Source organism: Diuraphis noxia, unplaced genomic scaffold, assembly GCF_037042655.1.
Source record: "Diuraphis noxia isolate RWA-SAM2 unplaced genomic scaffold, SU_Dnox_SAM2 contig0003, whole genome shotgun sequence".
In the NCBI taxonomy this organism is placed as follows: Eukaryota; Metazoa; Arthropoda; class Insecta; order Hemiptera; family Aphididae; genus Diuraphis; species Diuraphis noxia.
The window spans coordinates 30910268-30932131 of NW_028301713.1; the positions used below are offsets into that span (position 1 = coordinate 30910268).

Sequence of the window (21864 nt, forward strand, 5' to 3'; positions counted from 1 at the left end):
GATTGTAAATTTCTTAAAAAAAAAAAATAAATAATATTTTCACAAACTTTGATGGGAATTGATAAAAAAAACTATAATAGTTGAAGAACAAATTAAAGTTAAATTTTCAATTATAGAAGGACTTGTTGAGCTACTTTGTTTTAATTTCCAATATTGTTTTCTAATATAAAAGAAACGCATAGTAAAAAATAATTGCTTCATTGAATACCACTTTGAATTTAAAAAACAATAATAATAATTTAAGATCCATTGGTAAAATTTTGTTTGGTTATGTTTTAAGTAATTTTAACTATCAGTATAAATAGCATAAGTTATCTATAAAGTGTAACATTGTAGTTTTATTTTCAAGTTTCTATTAATTATTACAAACCGATTAAGTACACCGATTATAAACAATTGTTTAGAAACAATAATAACTTTAAAATGAATCTATAAAATTTAAAATGTAGTAGTACTACTAAAATAAAATACATGGAATACTGAATAAGCTCGTCACAAATGTGTGGTCCAGCAAACGTATTATTAGGTATATGAGTAATATATAGTAATTATAATGAAAACTCTCTCACGTGACTCATTATTTTTAATAGTTTATAACAACTATTAATCCAACAGCATCTAAATTTTTAATTATAGATACATTATTTAAATTAGTATTCTTTCATTTAATATCCACGAAAAAAATAACTAATATAGGAGTTTATTAGACGGAGACAACACTTACTGTGTGGCATCATCTTAAATATATTTGTTTTTTATTTAAAATCAATCTAGATTTTTTTTTAATGTCTAAAGTGAAATTTCACACGCATTATATATAAATAGTATAAATAGGAATTCACTCAGGATAAAATCATTTGAGTGATATTTTTTAAAATTATATATTATAGTAAAATATTCAACAAAAGATAAAAGTATGATAAATTATAACATTTTTACAGTCAACAAAAAAAAAAAACGATTGTCTGGTCTATACCTATACCTATACAAAACAATTACACTCATTTTAACCAGAATAGAAAATTTATATTTTTTTACTCAAATTATGTACTAATGTACTATAAATCTATATATGATTATATATGTAGGTATTAATTAAAATAATAAATTACTTTACCATGAAATCAATGTTTTGATTAAATTGAATATAAAACATAGATTTTGGGAAATCATGCTGAATGACGATAACGGTTGCTTAACCACTTTCTACACACCATTTGGTTAACATGCGACCTTGCATTTGTAATGTATTAAATAACAAACCAAATATGAGACAATAAAACTTAATGCAGTGAACTATATTTATTCAAAGTTAAATTATTTCATTATAATAACCCAAAATGACAAATATTTTGAAAACATAAATAAATAAATATCTAAATACTTTTTACATCAAATTCAAATAATAATTTAATAACTATAATTCGATTATATTATAATTAGAATGCCAATACCATTTACCAATAATATGTTATAACTTATAGTTTAACTGCTTATTATAATTATAATAAAAATGCACGTGAAAACTATAATAAAATATAGCTCAGTTATATAATATAAGTATTATTATAAAGTATAATAAAAACATAAGTATTATGTGATAAAATGAACTAAAATATTAATAAAAATAGCGTTTAAGAAACAAATATATTTTTTTTTATATCAAAAAAAGTTGATATTCACACTATGTGATATTACTGCGCATTTTGGATATTTTATGCCCAATAGGTAATCAAAGTTTTTAGTACCCCACCAATTTTATCAACTTTAGATTATTTAACGCAAGACATTCTTTTTATAAACAAGAACTGTTTTTAAACTATAGATGAATTAAATTAAAAAATATTAGGCTATTGAAAATAAAGTCTGACACTAATATAATTTTCAATATAATATTTCAACGTGAAACTAACCTATAATATCCCCTTGGAGAAAACTAAACCATCAAATCAATACCAATGTAAATATGAACACTCCAAAAAGAAAACACATAAACTAAAATTTATAAAAAATGTATTTTATAAACTAATACATTTTTCTAATCCCAGTGCCCATTTCATTGATGTGAGTTTATAACCAAAACTAGAGTTGTTGGACTTAAAAGAGTTGCACGTCATAATAAAATTCAACGATTTATACGGATGAATACTGTTAGTTCTCATCAAAAGAGTTTAAGCAACCTCTTAAATAGGAAAAACAAAAATCGACTTCTGTAATTCCAACACGCAATTATTAGTTCCACATTCAATTTTAAACAAATTTACAAATAAAATAGATCCTTTAAATTTAATAAAATTAGCCAATCTAATAAAGATAATAATACACCTATGCTTTATTTTATGACCTCCGGGACATTGTAACATATTAAAGAAAAACGAGCCGTTAAACATATCATTAACCTAAAATGCAATAAACAATATCAACAATGAAACACTACCTTTTTCGCCACCATAGTTTACATACACAGAAATTTAGATAAGCACCACTACATTAATTAATAGAACACTGAATAACACAATGTTACGGAAAACAAATTAAGGGGAATAAAACTCTCCGTTGAATTCTAGCCAAAAATACAATAGTTTAAATCGTAAATAAGAAGTCATATACACTAAATACTCTAAATACTAGAATTGGCCACACGAGGTTATCACATGGATCCGATGGGTTTTCCAGCGTGGAATACAAAAATCACAGTTACACACAATATCTCCATTGTAATTTACTATACAACTATTTTAATTTAATTTAATAAATAACATGAAAAACATTTAAATTGCAATAATTATTTCTTAACTAAAAATCGCGGCATAGATATTTATTATTTGTTCGATTTTTCAGCTACAATATTAAACAATGATTTATTGTTAATATTTAAAATTAAACACGAACGTTCTTCTATTATAATTTTATGTAAATTTAAATATTCAGTACGAATAATATTATCGTGCAATTTGCCGTAAACCAAACAGCAAGTTATGATACTTACATTCATAGGTACATAATATTATTATATGTTTACAATACAGGGACTGAATTACATTTTACGGCATAAAAAATATGCACTCAAAGCTGGTGAGTTATTATATAGAAGTAAAAGTTAAAAAGTTATAACATTCAGGATACGAAAGAAAACTTTTACAATTTATTTTTTTTTTTTTAATTTGTATTGAAAATTAAAATTAAATAATTAAATACCTAAATACTAATAAAATAATAATGCATGCAATATTTCGTGACTGGTAGACATCGGTGAAGTTTAAAAATTGAGTAAAACTCGATATAATATATAAGTCTCGAAATATGATAAACCCCGATACACATACATTTTAACATCATTAAACATCAAAATCTGTAGTAATAATAATATACGTTACTACACGAAAGTTAAATTTGAAGAGTTTTTGCATAAATCAATAATCAGTAGTGCGAAAATAAGGATATTTGGATAAGTGACTAATTAAAAATCATCAAGTGACGAATCGACAGAAATAGAAACAATGAGAATGATTCCTCGACATAATGGGTAATGATCATGTGCGTATAAACACTTTTCTATAATACTATATCCATCTTTATAACTTTCAGTTCACGAAACGAACACGTATAATATAAAAGAAACACTTGAAATATTCACGTACAATTTGCATGCGATTTACAGTCTATTAAACTATTAAATCGGCTAACACGTAATCGCGAAGCTCATCCAACCGTTATGGGACGAAAAAAATAGACCACTGTTGATGCTAATGTGAAAAACTCGTGAATTATTTATATTTTTATGAATATTAAACTTGCGTGATTTCCCTCTGTATCTATGTTTTTTCCTATCATTCGCTGTTTCTTTGCTTTTTAAACTATTTCTTATATTCACGAAACATTTTTTTATGCCATCATTATCCATTCCTAAACGATAACCAAGGCTTTGTGTGCTAATGAGACGTTATTATTTATTCTTGTTTGTCATGCGATCACCAACTATTGTAAATTTATTTAATTACCTGAAGTTTAATATTTCAATTTTAAATAAACTCGGCCACACGCGTCCCCATGAGTGCACTTTAAGCAGTGTTGTCAAAACTGGGCTATGCGGCAAAATATTGCGTTTTTTTTTAATCTAAAAGACTACATCATGCAATAATGGCGTATACAGAAATTCATTCAAGTACTCGTAAAAATCGAAAGGCTTAACCGTAAATATAACGTCTTGGGACGTTAAAAAATAATAGATTTATTACGACCAAGGCGGATAGAAGAAATGGAAGAAAAATAACACAGGGCTATAAAAAAATTTTATTAGTATTCAGTCAGGCGGTTCATATGGTATTCAACTGTCGTTTAAACTTTGTAGATTTTACTCCATTAGCTAAATCCCTGTTAAGCTATAATCTTCTCTGATTAATCGACAACAGTATAAATTTTCATTTGCAAATTAAAGATATCAACTCGGAACTTTAATTTGTTAATTTTTATTATCATTGTAATAAGGACATTTATGATAAGAGTTTCATATGAAATTTTTTGAAGGTTCTATCAATATGAATATGCTTCCTGTCATGGTGTGTTTTTCTAATACCTATGCTATTTTATTTATTAATATTATGTATCTTATCCTATTTACTAATAGTGTTTGAAATACAGTTTGACGTATGTTTTTCAATTATATAAAACTGTTTTAACATAATATAATTTATACTGGAAGTTCTAGAAAAAAAAAATTAAAAAACATAATATAATGTTAAAATAATTTTGTACACATATTAAATAATTACAACATTAGTGAATATAGATGATAGAAAATAGTAAATACCCCGGCAATGAATTAAATTGCGTACAAAATAACATGCCAAACATAAAACTGTATGTATATACCAGGATTTTACTTATTGTATGTATACTCGCATGTATTAAGTAAATATGTAATATAAATACTAAACTTATAATTTTTTTTTTTTTTTTAAACAACTAAGTATTAAACTTTTAATACATAGTACCTACCTACTAAATATATTTTTAACAATTTACCTTTCCCCTAAGTTCATAAATTGCAAGTAGTGTCACTGTACGCTCTCTTTCCTCGCGCGAATCTCATCTAGTACTAATATCATCACAATTAATTATTATATATCATGTATATTGTATATAAATTGTAAATATCTTTTATAATAAAAAAAAAGTACCTATTAATTGTGTAATAAATTACTAAATATTACTTTGTTGTTTAAAATATATTAGACTTATTTCGATAATTTGATTCTTTCAATAACATCACAATTTTATTAATGGTTTGTTTAATATTTGATAGATATTTTATTATAATATATTTTACACTTTGTTGACTGGCATAAATTGTAATATTATGTAATAACCTACTTTAGTAAAAATCGTTTCGAAGGATTAATTTAATTGATTACATTTGCGTTCGAGTAATGAAGTTTAGAACTAATTAAATAACAAATCTTGAATAGGCAATTATGTACAAAAGATATTAAAACGAAAAGTTAGAGGCCGACAAGTGTGTCACACGTATGCACAAGTGTACTAATATTGCATAAGTAAAACGCCGTTTTATAGAATACGGAAATAATTAGGGTCATACTAACATAATATTATTGATATTATGACCAATATGTGGTTCGAAAAATAAAATTGTATATAATATTATAGTTTGATTAAATCACATGAAAATTAATTATGAGTAAACATTTTACGACTAAATATTTTAGTATTGAAATGTAAATTGTGAAGGGGAAAAAATACGATTTCGGAAAACCATCGATCTAGAATATAGATAAAAATTTTAATCACGAAAATATTGCTTTATGAATAATTTATAACGCAACTATCGATACACATATTGTTTTCAGTTTTAGCTGATGTAGGGTTGACTACACAAAGAGGACTATATTCAAATTGAAAATATAAAGATGTAAAGATTCACAATATTATAATTTGAAATCACATGGGTCTTCAATTTATTCACATTCAAAAAGTCTAGAATGACCTATGATTCTCATTATTTTCTTTATTTCTATTGCTGAATGCTGATATCTATATATAAAAAAAAAACTATACAAGTCATAATTTCGATGAAACGGCAATATTAACATTACCGTATACTATAGTAATGTATTAAATATATTGGACGCAAAAATTACTTGACTAATAGGTGCAATTTTTACCAATAAAATATTTATCGGTAAATCTGGTTGATAGCGGAATTGTCTTTAGTCAATGACTTGTGCCGTTTTAACATTCAACGGTATCTTTTAAATTTCGATCCTTGTGTTTATTCTTAAATTCAATTCAAACGAGTATTAAGCTGATAAGGAATATTATTTGATGTTATTTAAATAAACACATTCCGTTTTTATCCGAATTTGGTTGATATAGTTAGATATTTTGAAACAGTGGAACATAATTACCCGATTCTAAATCAATCATTTTTAGACTGTAATAGAGACTTTGATATGATTAAACATAATTATTGAGAAAAATGTACTGATTCTATACAATACACAAATATTAAATGTTGATAATTTACAACCAAATCATAAAAACAAGTTCAAACATCGAAGTCCTGCTTATAACATACTTAAACATTCTTAATTTTAAATTATGATGAAGTAAATATTGTAAGAAAGCATGCGATTAGGTTTAAACTTCAAACGATCAGTACCACGTGAGAAAAATTTTCTTTCAATGTATCATTCTTTTCAACACTATTTTTGTAAAGGATGGTAACATCTAACGGAAATATAAAAAGTTTAAATATACGTAATTTCTGGTTGACATTTGAGGATATCTAGAATAATCCACAATCCACGTAGAACTATATCAATATTAAAATATTAAAATGAATGTTACCAATTAATTCTCTTATTGAAACCGACAAATCCTTTTAGAATACAATTATTAACTGGCCAACCATTGAAAAATAAATAATGAATATAAATTTGTGTGACAAATTTTGATTGTTTAATTTAATACCTATAATACATTGAATAATAATGTACCAACTTATATAGTAATGTTTAAACCTGTAATTTAAAATAAAATTGATTGTGCTCTGTATTTAATAAATAATTTATTTGCTATATTTACATAGTTACACCCCTGTGGCCTAGGGTTATAATAAAGTCACAGTAACTCTTGCTTATCGTAAAAGCAGGCGATTAAAAGGAGATAGCGGAGGGCAGCAGTAACCGCTACTACTGGCCATTGGTGATTTTCACAAAGGATCTAACGGCAATGGAAGGATTTTGTGATGACAGCTTGAAGATAGCTTAGAAGCTGGCTCACCAACTGCGATGCAGAAAGCAAGAGGAAACTACCGCATTATACATCCTGAGGAAAATGACATGATGGATACAGTAGAATAAAAAAAATTCCTGAGGTAAAATAGTCCCCCTTTGGATCTCCGAGTGGGGATTAATGCTACTAAGTATTCATTAAAGGAGAAGAACAAAGTAAGAAAAAGAAGAATAGCAACGTGGAATGTAAGGTCTTTAGAGATCTGTGGTGAATTGGAGAACCTAAAAATTGAAATAGAAAGACTTAAAATTGATATAATAGGAATAAGTGAACTAAAAAAGACAGGTAAAGGAGATTTTTGGTCAGATAATTACAGAATTATATTTAGCGGAAATGACCAGAGAGTAACAGGAGTTGGTTTCATACTGAACAAAGAAATGGGGAAAAAAGTAGTAGAAATTGTTCACTACAATGACCGAATGATTGCTATTAAAATAGAAACTAAGCCTGTTGATACATTTATTCTATAAGTATACATGCCAACCTTAACCAATCTAAAGATTGTAAAAGAAAAAAATTTACATTGAATTGTGAAACGTCACGAATCGGAAACTTTTAAAGTCAACGACAATCATATATTTTATTATTTTTACATAGAAATGATATAATCAGAAAATGATAAGTCCTAATAATAATCATTAATTTTTCATTTAATTTTTTTGATTTTTCCCAATATTATTGATATAATACAGATTTTATAAGCTATCAAAAGTTTACAAGAACTAACTCGTGTCGTTTCTACAATCATCGACTCACTTACACATATTAATACAATATATTTTTTTTTTTAAACAACAAACTACAAAATTAATAACATATAAAATAATATTATTCTAATGTATCATGCATTATTTTCATTGAAAATAATCTTTTATAAATTAGTTCCAAGACTATTAAAGCAGCATTAAAAAAATAAATGTATTAATAACATTTTATAATGTCATTACACATAATTAAAAAGACAAGAATTACAATGGTAAAAACATATACTTCCTAATAAAGTAATAACTATACTGTGTCCATCGAACAATTGTTAAAATTACAAAACCTTAATAATAACAGTCAGATTGAAAAATACATATGATTTTAGAACACCAATTTTAATGTGTATAAAGAAAATTCTAGAACAAGGATTTATATTAAGTCTATAATTAATGAAAGAAGTATTATTAAATCATTACGATCAAAAAATAATTTTAGAATTATACTACCAACGTTTTATTGTATCAAATTTGGTATTAAAATTTATACGATACAAAAACTATAATATTTAATGACCGGTCAATGAGTTTTATTAAGTAATATCAATGTAAAATGAGAATTTACCATACAAAACAATATATATTAAACAGAAAAACAAACAAAATACTAATCATCAGTCACCACTAACATTTGGTTATACACTGTATACAGTATTAATAACACAATCGTATTATTATACTGATGTAAGTATGTATGATAATCTAATTTTATAAAAGTGTACAGAAAATCAAACTTCTAAGAATTATTTTTATGTACTTTTTGATTCACTAAATTTTAATTCAGTTAACTTTGTCATACAACCGCAACACCGAAACTTCTAACATAAATAGGTACTGTTGCCAATTATATTTAATCTGTTAACCGTCAATATCAAAACAAACAAAAAAACCATTCACTGCACTTTAGTGAACATAATATAACTATAGATACAATATTTTTAAAGGCTTAAACTATTCGTCATTATTTACACAAAATTTAGTATTTTATTCAACCTAAATATTATATGATCTGTTTTGTGTTAAGGTCCAATGCAATACGAAATCTCACTATTATGTACGATATAAATAAATGTGTTATAATTATCAATACTTACCACTCAGTATTTCTAATTTTCTTCAATCCAATAACTTAATATCGGTGCTCGTAATTCGAAAACAATTTACAAAATACAACCGTATTAGGAAAGGCAATATAACTACTTACACTTTATAGTTAAGCAACGTTTTAACAAATTGAATAAAAAAAATCAGAATAAATAAATAACTAAAACCCAGGTTTATATAACCCGATTTATATTCGTCAAACATTAAAACAAAATAAAAACTCATAAAAGAGCAAAAATTTTTCCGGGAAAACAAATCTACTCTGTGATTGGTTGAATCTTATTGTTATTTAGCGGTTAACCACAATGGTTATAAGTGAATACCATGTTATATTGTAAGTACCAGAAATAGAATCTACCCTACTCAAATTAAATGTTTACAATTATATGATTAATGGTAATGAAAAGTTATCAAACAAAAATCTGAAATGTTATTATGTGCACAGATATATAAAAATACTGGATAGCCGACTTCGGTATTATCACAGAACAATTATTATTGACATTATTATTGTAGCCAGTAAAATGGCAGCCATCCTTATCTAAGAGATGAATATTTATGTTTTATATTATTGATAAACAATTGAAGAATGGTGTTATAATAAATAGTTTACACATATATAACTTTAAAAACAATTATTATTTTATACAGGTTATGGGTGGAGTTAAGTTTTTATGTATGGTTAATGCAAGAAAAATTGTCATCAATTATTTTGCATGTGTTCTTGAAGATAAGTACAGCTTCAAAGATAAATATGTGAGTCAAAATATATCTATAGTAACAGAAATACCAGTATACCGAGGGATATAATTTCTAATAAAGTATAACAATTAAAAAAAAAAAAAATGATCAAGTGCTTTATTTAATCAGTACAATCTTAATAAAATTAAAACAAATTTTAAATTAGATTTTTCAACATAACTACATTCCTTGGTTTATCAAAATTAAATTACTATACATATCGGTAAAATACATTTTACCAAATTATAATATAATCTTATGCTTAAATATTTCTGTATAAGTAATGCAATTAAAACTAATTTATGGGGTCTATCTTATTATTATTATTAAGATTCATCAAGTTTCATATAGAGACGCTTAATAGTTATAAATAGCTGGCGATTATCATATTGTTCTATGTAATTACATGATTACAATAAAATATTATATTAAAATATTAAATTGTATATATAAATAATAAAAGAATTCGAAGTTTAGCTCCAACCAAATAGTTCCAGATAAATATTATTCGGAAAAAAATGTTCTTAAATCTTACGTCCCAACAAAATTTAAAATATTATAGCCCTCCAAAATTGTGTCTTATCACTTATCACATAATTTAAATTTGTAAACAGCACAGACTTCTATAGAAGTCTGTGGTAAACAGTCACGTCTAAGATAACGATTGACGGCCATTTTGTTGGAGACATTATTTTGTACGTATGGACGATTTAGAAGTCAACTATCCAGTATTTTTATATATCTGTGATTATGTGATTGTTTTATTGTGATAACAAGAAACCAGTAACCATTAACCATTAAGTTCCCAACTTCACCACAAAAATGTTAAAATATATAATTTTGAGAAATTGCGGGTAATTTTTTTTTCGGAAAATACGGTTCACTGTTCACGGAGCAGTGTGTAGTCTCCTTAATGGATTATTTAATATTCCCTGTAATTTTAATCAACCGTTAACCAAAAGGTACCACAGGCAACATACGCGTAGAAATATAAGTATTACGCTGGTTAAGCGCATACACGTTTTAAGTCATTTTTCAGTAACCTTATTTGAAGTTTGAAATATAATTTTATTATCTGCCTTATATTAGAAAGGTATTTAAAAGAATTAAATTTAAAAATATATTTCTGAAAAATACATGAATAAAAAACAATAAATAAACGCATGAAAATATTAAACTAAATTGAATATTTAAAAAGCTCCATTAACAAATATGTGAGCTAAATCATCATTCTTTAGTATGGCTTACTTTTATCTGAGATTAAATTTGACATTTACCTTAAATATCATGCACGGAAAATTGCATAAAAACGATTGGCGAATAAGCTGTAGCCCCCTTCCCCCACCTATCGGGTGATCTATTTACATGACTGCTCTCCTGTGTAGATAATTTTATCAGCGAGCCCAGCCAATTTAATATATGTAACAAGTTTCTTTCTCAATCACAACCAAAATTTATCCATTTTAAAAGTTTTTCAACATTAATTATTAAAGTACAAATTAAAAATGATGTTTTAATATGACGTATTTGTTAACGTTATTAATTAAATTTATATATAATAATTATATTATTTATTACATAAACATTATGTTCAACTTGCCAAGACTTGAGAAATAGTTAGGTATTTTCTAAAAGTAAAATATGATATTTCGAAATTACACGCTTAAAACAAACTTAGTGCTTCTGTTTTGACATTTATAAGACATATTTATGAATATTAGGCATTTAGGCAATGAGCCAAGAAAATATTCAATATAGCTTATAAAGTTGATTTTATACGTTTAATTATGATAGAAATCTACTTAATAATTTTACTAAATTAATCTAATGAATTAACGTTTTGATAAAACGTTTAAAGTAATATGTCATATGTTAATATTTAATCTTAATTGAAAATCTTTTTTTTATTCATTCAAGCAATGACTAATTAAAATATTAATTACTATGACTATACAAACCTACATTTGTCATAAATTGAAAAGAATCTAAAATAAAAATTTTAAAGTGTATGTAAAAAAATAATTCAAAATTAGATTTCAATGGTAACTACAAAATAAAATAGTTACATAGTTATATTATACTTAAGTACCAGTTATTATATACTATAATTTTAATCTACAAAATAAGTTTAAATGTTATTTTAATCACTATATTAATGTCATATTTACAAACATATTTAAGACATACTCGTAAACACAACATGATTTAAAAAATGATATACATCATAATATTTAATGAATTGTAACTAATTTGAATTGAATAGTATAACCCATTATGTTTATTTGCAAATAAAGATTTCTGATTATTCTTGTATAAGAAGCAATTATTCATCAATATTATGATGCTAAAAGCAATTGGTTTTGGGAATCAATTAAACTTACCATTATTCATTAACGTTATAATTTTCGGTGAAACAAATTAAATTAATGAGATTAAAATAATGTCTTAACACTTAATAAATTAATAACTAAAGAACATAAACAAATTGATAAAATTACATTATTCCAAATTTAAATTTAAATATTAATGCTTTTAATTACTAAATTATTGATTCAATTATTACAATTTAACCGAAACAATATTTATAATTATAAAACAGTAAGTATTATTTTTTAAATCACTAGTTTATAATTTTCAAAAAAATACTTAGGTATGTTTTTAAGTATCTATTAAAAAGTGGTGAAATTTGTGAAATATAGAAAAATGTAATACAATTTACGGAAACAAACTGATTTAGATCACATTGTATATTATGATTGTAAAATAAAACTAACAATATGACATAAATACATAGTATTTTTTTCACTTAACAGCACAAAATCCAAAAATTATCTGCAGACTCTTACTATAGAACACAATTTAACGATGGTATTTAAAAAGTGCAAAAATGCAAATTTCTAACATATCGATACAATTTGTAATTTTATTACTGTCACTATAATATTTTTCTAACGATGATATGTTCACACATCGAGAATCTTTTATCGAGTTTATTTTTCTATTAACTACACTTAAAGTATGAAGACGATAGTGTAAACAATCGCGTAGATAAATTGAATTCTGCTCAGAATCGTCTTTCATATGCAATAAAAGTCTCGTACAAAATTTAATATGATAGTAAACCCAACCTCCACTAAGCCCTTCTCAAACAGTGCAAAACTAAGAAACATGCGAAGAATGTTTATTTCTTTTATTAGTTATACCTATATTCTTTGTAAAATATCGAACGTAATATTTAACACAATTTGAGTCTCGATATTATATTAACTGAGATTTCAGCATAAAGTCCCTCTAATGCCATCATATAAAAGTAGTTCAATATATTTTAATATTGTTTTTAAAACTTTGAGTAAGGCCATTGTATAAGTTTAATTTTTTGCTATCATGCTTACTTCAAAGTAGAACTTCGTAAACGTAGTATTTTTTAAGATTAGTTCAAGTCACAGAATAATTATCTCGTCATTAAAATTACTCAACATATGAAAATACTTTTTTTCGGAACGTTAATATATAACTAAACGATGAGTACTGTAACGTCGCAACAGCTTAGAGTATGCTCGACGTAGTGGGTAACGACTGACGAGTTAGGTGCTCTGCAGGTGTATTACGTCACTATATTACTATTATAGTGGTTTAATCATGTATACGGGATACACGATAAAAATAGATGAGCTGAGTCGGACACGGATTATCGTAGTTTCGTAGAAATTGCACTTAAATCGCGGCACATTTGTGAACTAAAAATTTAAATATCCTTATCATTTTGATTGAGAGCACGTTTTCTAAGTCAAATATTGTCAAACATATAAAGGTAACACTCAGGGCCCCGTGTGTGCTGTTTTTGAAATTTTAATGTTTAAGCATTTTAAACGAATTTATAAAATATAATTATGATATCATTTTTGATACTATAGTGGTGTATGATGTATATATACCTAGTATTAAATGACGTTTTGAATTAATGACTAACAGTACAGTCTCGTGGGTCAAGGAATAAAGTCGGGGGAGGTCTCGTCAAATCCTGAGGCGTATCCAGTTATTGGAGGGGAAAAATATAACCAACTTCGTGTCTGTGTCAAACACAGCTAGTCATATATGTATATATATTATACCTAACCTAACCTATCATATATATATATATATATGACTCTAACTGTGTACATATTGGGTATAATTTGTATAAATTGTTAAAATTCTATAAGGTTAATTATTGCCTCTCCTATTTTTAGAACAATTAATCGTGGCTATACACCACCACCGTCATGGTCGTAACCAATGCCCATAATAATTGTTATATTATGAAGTCATAAATAACAGACTCAGAATCGGCCATACGTGGCTTACACGCAGTTTTCTTATGAGACACGAAGATCCCGTTCAATGTTTAACCTGCGGTGAAGCTCTAACCATTAAACACGTACTTCTACACTACCGCAACTTTTGCTGATACCAGAACCTCTCCAGAACCTCCTTAAACATTCCAGAACACCTTTATGAAGCACTTGGATCAGATTATGAAAATTCTAACAATATTTTAACCTTTCTAAAAATAACCAAACTGTATAATTTTATATTTAATTCATTGATATTTTTTCCTTTTCTACATTGCACATATCAAAAATAATTATATTGAAATATTGTAAAATGTATTGTAAATTGTATACCTTAATGTAGAAGTAATATTTAAATATGCAAGCTAATAACCTTAGTTTTTGAGGCTTTAAATTATTGAAGAAAAAAAATTGTCATATATTATAACGCGGTATAGTTATATTTCTACTGTTGTTGGTTTACAGCGGTGGCAGCAGTTATTTCGACATAGAGCGGATGAAGTTACCCCCATGATGCCTGTTATGCTGATCCAGCACCACTTATTGGCCACTGACGTATTCGAGTGCTTTACCGTTCGGATGACGGTATCCCATTCACCGGCACACCGGGCAATGCGCTACTACCGTATCTGGATATACACGTGCAACACCGTGCTCATGGTGTGCGTCGTGTGCTTCGTGGTGATCGCCTACCAGCTGGTGGTGGCCGACCAGCGGCGGCACCTGGTGCCCGGCCTGGACCTGTGCCATCCCAGCCTGCTGTACGTGTACGCCGCGCTGTTCGTCCAGTGCACCGTGCTGCAGATCGTCGGCTTCCTGGGCGCCCGGTCGCTCAGCGAGCGGCTGCTCAACGTCTACTGGCTGCTGCTGCTCGGCCTCCTGGTCGGCGACGCCGTTCTGGGCGTCTACTGGGTGTACAGGTACGACAAGATGGTGGCCCGGCTGAAACCGGCGCTCCGGGACCGGTTGGCCGTCGACTACGGCCACGATCGGCAGTTCACGGCCGTCTGGGACGACCTACAGCGCGACCACGAGTGTTGCGGCGTCAACGGGCCGCCCGACTTTTTCAACGTCACCGTGCAAGTTGCCGGTGAGTGTTTCATAATATTATTTTTCGTTGTTTCGCGCCCGAATCCATCACATTCACCGAGTTAGGCACCTGGGTATAGCCAGATATTTATGTACGCTACACAGTGGAGTCACCACCAAACGCCGGCTATGATTTAATTTATTAGTTACATTAATTACCATACATTCATACCAGTTACCAGTTACCAGTTAGATCGTAAAAAATATTACGTGGCTTAGAACCTTGGGATACTATAAGGCGGTATATATAAAAAAAATATTTCCTTAGAGAACCTATACAGAAACCCTGCAAAACAAAATGACATGTTTAAGATTTGTCAACATTTTCTGTTCATTTTAATTATTTTATCTCATGGTTTTTAAATTAGATATAATTAAAAAATATTATACTAAGACAATAGAACCATATATTAAGATTCACCACTCTTTAAAAATAACCTCTAGTTTTAATACATGACCGCCTCTCTAAGTTCAACTATACGCTCAATATGGATACATACGGTCAAACTACATACTATGTATAATATTTTTGAACGACTGCACTGTAGATTTTTTGTAGCAGTATGTAGGTAGATTTTACATAGTGTATTTTCTATACGTCACTAAACTTGTTTTGTGTCATGATTTAATTAGATTCAGTGGGAGGCACAAAATGCGTCGAATATATAATGTTACATACATATATAGAAAAATCGAAGCCGTCAACGTCCGTTGGTAATCTCCCACCCCTTCCAAATTATTATAGGCCATGCCACATTAGGTCACACCAAGTTCACAAATTATTGTGTGTGTGTGAGTAGGTATACTTATTTTTGTTTGATAATAAATTATTACAATGATGAATTATTTACACTTAAATAATATTCTAGACTCCAAAATTCCGAATAAGATGATAATAAAATTACGAACGCGTTTTTGACCCGATCAATTTTGTGTGTCACTAAACTGACCCCTTACTGATGCCATCTATTCACGCGATCCAGCCTTTCAGCAAGAATGTCAGTTATTTTAACCAAAACAACACTCAAATGTTCACAAATCGGTATCGATATTATACATGATAAATGAAACACATTTTAATATTTTAGGTTAAATCTCAAATACATTTTTAGCAACTGAGCATCTACTTTACACGTTGTTATACGTAGGTATCAAAATATAAAAAAATATACAATCATTGCGATCCCTAAAAATCGTAATTCCGATATCACTTTATTACTTTTCATGGGTACTTATATACAACTAAGTTAATTTAATAATTTACGTTAAAAATCATAATTGTATACATTAAAGTATAAAATAACTATATCTATACATGTTTATATAATATATAAGAATTGTAATTTTTTCTGCAACTCTTTAAATAATAAAAACAAAATTACGAAAATAATATATGACACATTTTCAAAAACCTAAGTTCTGTAAGAGATTTATGATTCTAGATCTCGTTAGAAATTCTAGTTAAGCTACGTTATTAATTACAATGTCTCTTGTGTTATAAATGGATACCGGAATATACAGGCTTAATTATTCAACAGTTATTGCATACAGCCACGTAATAGACTGTAGACTATATCTTCGAACTTCCTTGAAGGCTGTAAGTCATACTCGTTGCAGAAATATATAGAGTATAACATAATTGTAATTCAATGATAATTAATTTTCTTTCTTTAAATAATATTTTAAAACCATTGGCATATCATCATATGATGTATAACAAATGTATTTGTATACATACATGACAATTATTTTATTTTAGATATAATAATATTATTTTAAGCTCTTAAATTAAAAAGTTAATAATTTTAAGAAATTATAATATGTATTTTCATTCAATTTTTCTTTTGAAAGCTATAACAATTATTGAGAACTTAATTTATCAATACCATGCCTGTTTCAATGTTAAAAAAATATTAAATTTAAAAAAATGAAAAGTACAATAACATATTAGTGGAAGTAATACATTATAAGGGTAATGATTCACCACACACAAAGACTCAAAATCGGGGAAAAAATAGAAAAATTAAAAATTATTTTCCTAAAAACTATGTTTAAATAGAATCCTCATCAAGATATTGTAATACTAAACTATACATTCTCAGAAAAAAATCACAATAAAAAAATTACAATTTATAACATACAATAGTGCCAATCATAATATAATAAGACCATTGTGTATCTATAAATAATAATATAGCTTGTAAAAAAATGTCAATAAAGTTTTCAAATATTTCTACTAACGGATATGTTATTAAACATTCTAAATATTAGATATTTTATTACAGGTACCTAATTTAAATGTTAAACAATATAATTTTTAAAAAATATGAGATTTTTGAATAAAAATAGCAGAACATACTTAAATTAATAACAAAATATGTATTAAATCATCAAATAATTAACATTTTAATACAAAATTGTATAAGTAAAAATCAAATTAATAATATTAAGTGTGTTAAAATTATAGATACCTACACTAGTTGACATTTATTTATGATTAAAATTTATTTTAACGTTAATAATTTAGTACTTTATAGGTTTATTGTTTTCTGTAATATATCAAAATAACCGAAATTGATTAACCCAAAATATACAAAATATAATTAAAAGGTTTTAACCTTACAGTTCCTTCCCCTACAGTTCCCCAGGCTAATGACCTCAGTTGTCGAAGCCCTAACCATAAAAAAAAAATTAAAAGGTTTGTTTAATAATATCGTAAACGGTATACACCTAATGTAAATCATTATTGAACCATTTAAAATATTATCTGTTATTTATATCGTCTCTCATCAATTTCCAACCTATATGGAAGTATAAAGAAGATAAATATTCATCAAGTCAAAAGCTTCGATATTTTATCCAAAACATATAGATACAACCAATATAATATATACAAATTATAACGCATATTAGGTATATGGATATAAATAAATATTAAATATTTATTATGCAATTGCGATGGAATAATTTAATTTTAGATAAAGTAGCTGCGATTCATTAATCGATAGACAATCATCACAAAATTCAATAAAAATGACAAAATATCCAGAAAAAAAATCAATAGATCGTCAACCAAATTTAATTACCAGATAGAGCTTGAATTTATTTTAAAACTAATTTATACGAAGTACAATACCACAACAATATTTTAGACTAAAATGAGTTGAAATTAAATTACGATATGACCTATGATGGACTTAAAACAAAAATTACCGTGAAAATACATTAAAATCTAACAATAGACATAATTTAATCTTTTTGTGCAGAATTGTAGATATAACGCAAATGCCATTATCATACATACAACGTAGCATTACAACATAAAAATTTATAAAAATTTAACGAAAATCAATGCTTCCGTGTAAAAAAAAGAAAATTAAATATTTATAATCACTTTGAGAATAACTTATTGAAAATTATTGTCGTGTTTTATACAACCATAATATCTATTTTTCTTTTTCTTTTAAAGAAATTTAAAATTTATAATAAATTATTAACTAATTCTTTTCTCCTCCAAAATAAAAATTAGGTTAGATAAGATAAGGTAAAAATTATAATTGGAGACTTGAAGCTACGTAAGCAACATTTTAAGAAAAAGAAGATCAAAATATAGCATTTATGTTAGACAGTATCATTGTAATTTTTAATAAAAAAAGGACTAGGTCATTAAAATAACTAATATCTATTAGTAATAGAATAATAGGTAGGTAGTAGGTACCTAGTTATTTTTCTGTTGTCAATTTAACAATGGAATAATTAGTGTTTCTTTAAAAATACTATTAAATATATCATATCTAAAATTATTTTTAAAAGTCAAACTAATTATTCGAACTAATATGTTACGTAAAGCCGTAAAGGTGATATAAGTATAAGTATAATAGTTAAATACAAGTACCAGAAACTACAATAAAATTACAATGTAAAATACGATTATTATAATCAAAAATGTATAAATTATAGTTAAAAGTACGTGGATTATGGTTATAAATTTTAAAAAATATCTAGAACATTTTAAAATTTAAAAGATTAAATCTTTTTTCTAGTGTAATACTGCTTAAAATTATGCAATTTTTCAACGCGTATTATTCTAGTTTCAACTTATTAGTATAAACAAATACCTACTTATAAACTTTGCGAAAATATTTTTAATAATATTTTGGTCTTGGAAATATTAATATAATTACAAATATTAAAAATTATAATAGATACCAAACATTATACATAAGGAACAACTAAGAATCAAACTACAATAATATTCTATAATATTGAAGTTAAAATTAAAATGATTTTTGTTACAATGTACCTACTCAAATATATTTATTTTTTTGATAATTATAATTTATTGTATATGTTTATGTAATAAAAAAATAATTAATCTTAAGCCTATTTTTATTAAATACCGAAAATGTGTTCTAGTGACAACCACTCAAAAATGTAAGATAGGTAGCATGTATTTCATTCTTAGATAATAATTAATATTGTTAATAGTAGTGCTTGATTACCAATATACCGACCGTACAGATTTCGAAAAAAAGTGATAGTATTTTATTATGCCAATAGTAAAATATTTGAAGTATATAATTTTATTGAAAACGAACAGAAATATGTAATACAAATAGATAATTTAATTAAATCGCGAACAAAATGCAGGTATAAAATTTTGTTAAGTAGGTAATTCAGTCCTTGCTGTCCCTCCATATTACACATTAAATTGAGATTTTGAAAATATACACATGAAAACTTACTGTCAGAGGTCAACTTCAAAGTTCCAACCATTTTGCGACTATATGTTATAGTACCTATTACTTAGTTTGGTCAACACTAATTTAACGAAAAGCTATTTAGCACACCGTAGGTACATTTGTCACTTTGTCAGTTTACAACAAACCTTATTAGTTATTGGACCTATTTAGAAAACAATGTCGCATCATTTTTATTATTTCCTACATGAGTTGTACCTGTAGTATAACATATTATTAATTGATGTAACCCGTGTAATACAATAATAAGGGTATAGTATTAGTTATAATATCATGAATAAATATCATCGTTCGGAAAAATATACTCAGTGGCAAATTGTTGAATATAAATGCAATTTTTTTATTATTGTTATTATTGCATTCCAGTTGAACACTTTGTCGATTATACGACAGTGCTGCCGGATAGCTGCTGCTACCATAAACCAGAAGCAGTGGCGTCGCCATTCCGAAGGGACTACTGGCAGCCACAGACAACAACTACTACTGTATGGACCACGGTCCAGGCGGAAGAACACGACAATATGGAAGAGATGCCCATCAAGTGCCGGCTCAATTCATACCGGTACTACTACCCCGGATGCGAACGAGCGCTGATGGCATGGATACGTAGAAGTGCCGATGTCCTGTTCGTCCTCGGTTACTGTGTCATATCATTTTTGAAACTGTGTTTTCTAGGCATTTTAAGGTAAACTGGACCTAGACGAGTATTGTAGTATTTTATTCCGAAAGGATCAATACGATCTCTGCACCCGTAATATTATATAGATTAAACAAGGAAATATCCTGAATATTGATGAATATCGTCAGCCTTTACATCTGTACATACGTGTATACATTATTCATCACACTTCTCTACGAACACAACATCGTCTTATTCAATTTCTAAATAGCATTTGTTTATTTTGTATTTAAATGAGCGTATATTGACCTATTGAGTTTTCCAATAATGCGGTCGCTGCCATTGATTTTGAGATATATATTTCACGAAATAAATTTAAAAGAAATTAGTCTTACAATTATGAATCTATATAAACAGTTTGTGAATAAAAATAAACGGCTTGATAAATATTTCCAGAAATGTTGAATCATTTAGAACAAAAATGTATTAAACAAGAATTAAAAACCTACCTTTTTAAGTATTTATTTATTTTATACTTTTAATACATTTAAATATTTCTAATTTCTACAGTTTTTTTTATTTTTTATCTTATCCCGTACTGAGGTATCGATTAATTAATTAGTAAAAATACTCTAAACATCTTATAATGGCTATAGTGATATACATTCTATAAAATATAATACAGTCAAATAGATTAGACAAGAACATAAATTGAACTTAATGTATCTTATTTAAATTAGAAATATTCAAATATTTAGTGATTTATTCCAGAAATTTTCAAAAAAAAAAATAAAAAAAATGTTTGAGAAACTCATCATAAATTTTGTTTTGTTTAAATATATGATTAAAATGATTATTTTTACAGGTACGAAATACGAGAAATGATACAAAAAATAAAAATACTTCATGGAGATACAGCTCGACTAGAATTAGTCAATGTACCCCAACAAGCTACAGGGAAGTTGTTACAAAAAGTTGAACATAATGGTAGCGTAGTACGTGTATCTACTCCTATGAGACAAGACAGTCAGATAGGTTAGTAACATATTTCTGAATGTCAATTATATCTAGCTGTGTATTATACTTTACAAAAATAACCATTTTATTTTATCGATAATACTCCAGTTAAAATAACTTTTATAATA

General features: G+C 26.9%; 2 protein-coding genes across 3 annotated transcripts in view; one reads left to right on the top strand and one right to left on the bottom strand.

Annotated features, from left to right (window-relative positions):
- Nucleotides 1-21864, bottom strand: part of LOC107167113 (uncharacterized) — a 152297-nt gene that overhangs the window by 125851 nt on the left and 4582 nt on the right. The gene's annotated exons all lie outside the window — the stretch shown is intronic.
- Nucleotides 1-21864, top strand: part of LOC107167112 (uncharacterized) — a 72741-nt gene that overhangs the window by 48461 nt on the left and 2416 nt on the right. The window contains exons 2-5 of one of the 2 annotated variants that reach the window (XM_089224828.1): nt 9831-9935; nt 14717-15341; nt 20467-20785; nt 21585-21754. In XM_089224828.1, the coding sequence (XP_089080954.1) occupies nt 9834-9935; nt 14717-15341; nt 20467-20785; nt 21585-21754 (1216 nt within the window). In that variant the 5' untranslated portion in view covers nt 9831-9833. The remainder of the gene's footprint in view (nt 1-9830; nt 9936-14716; nt 15342-20466; nt 20786-21584; nt 21755-21864) is intronic. The other variant, XM_089224829.1, reaches the window with a different exon arrangement.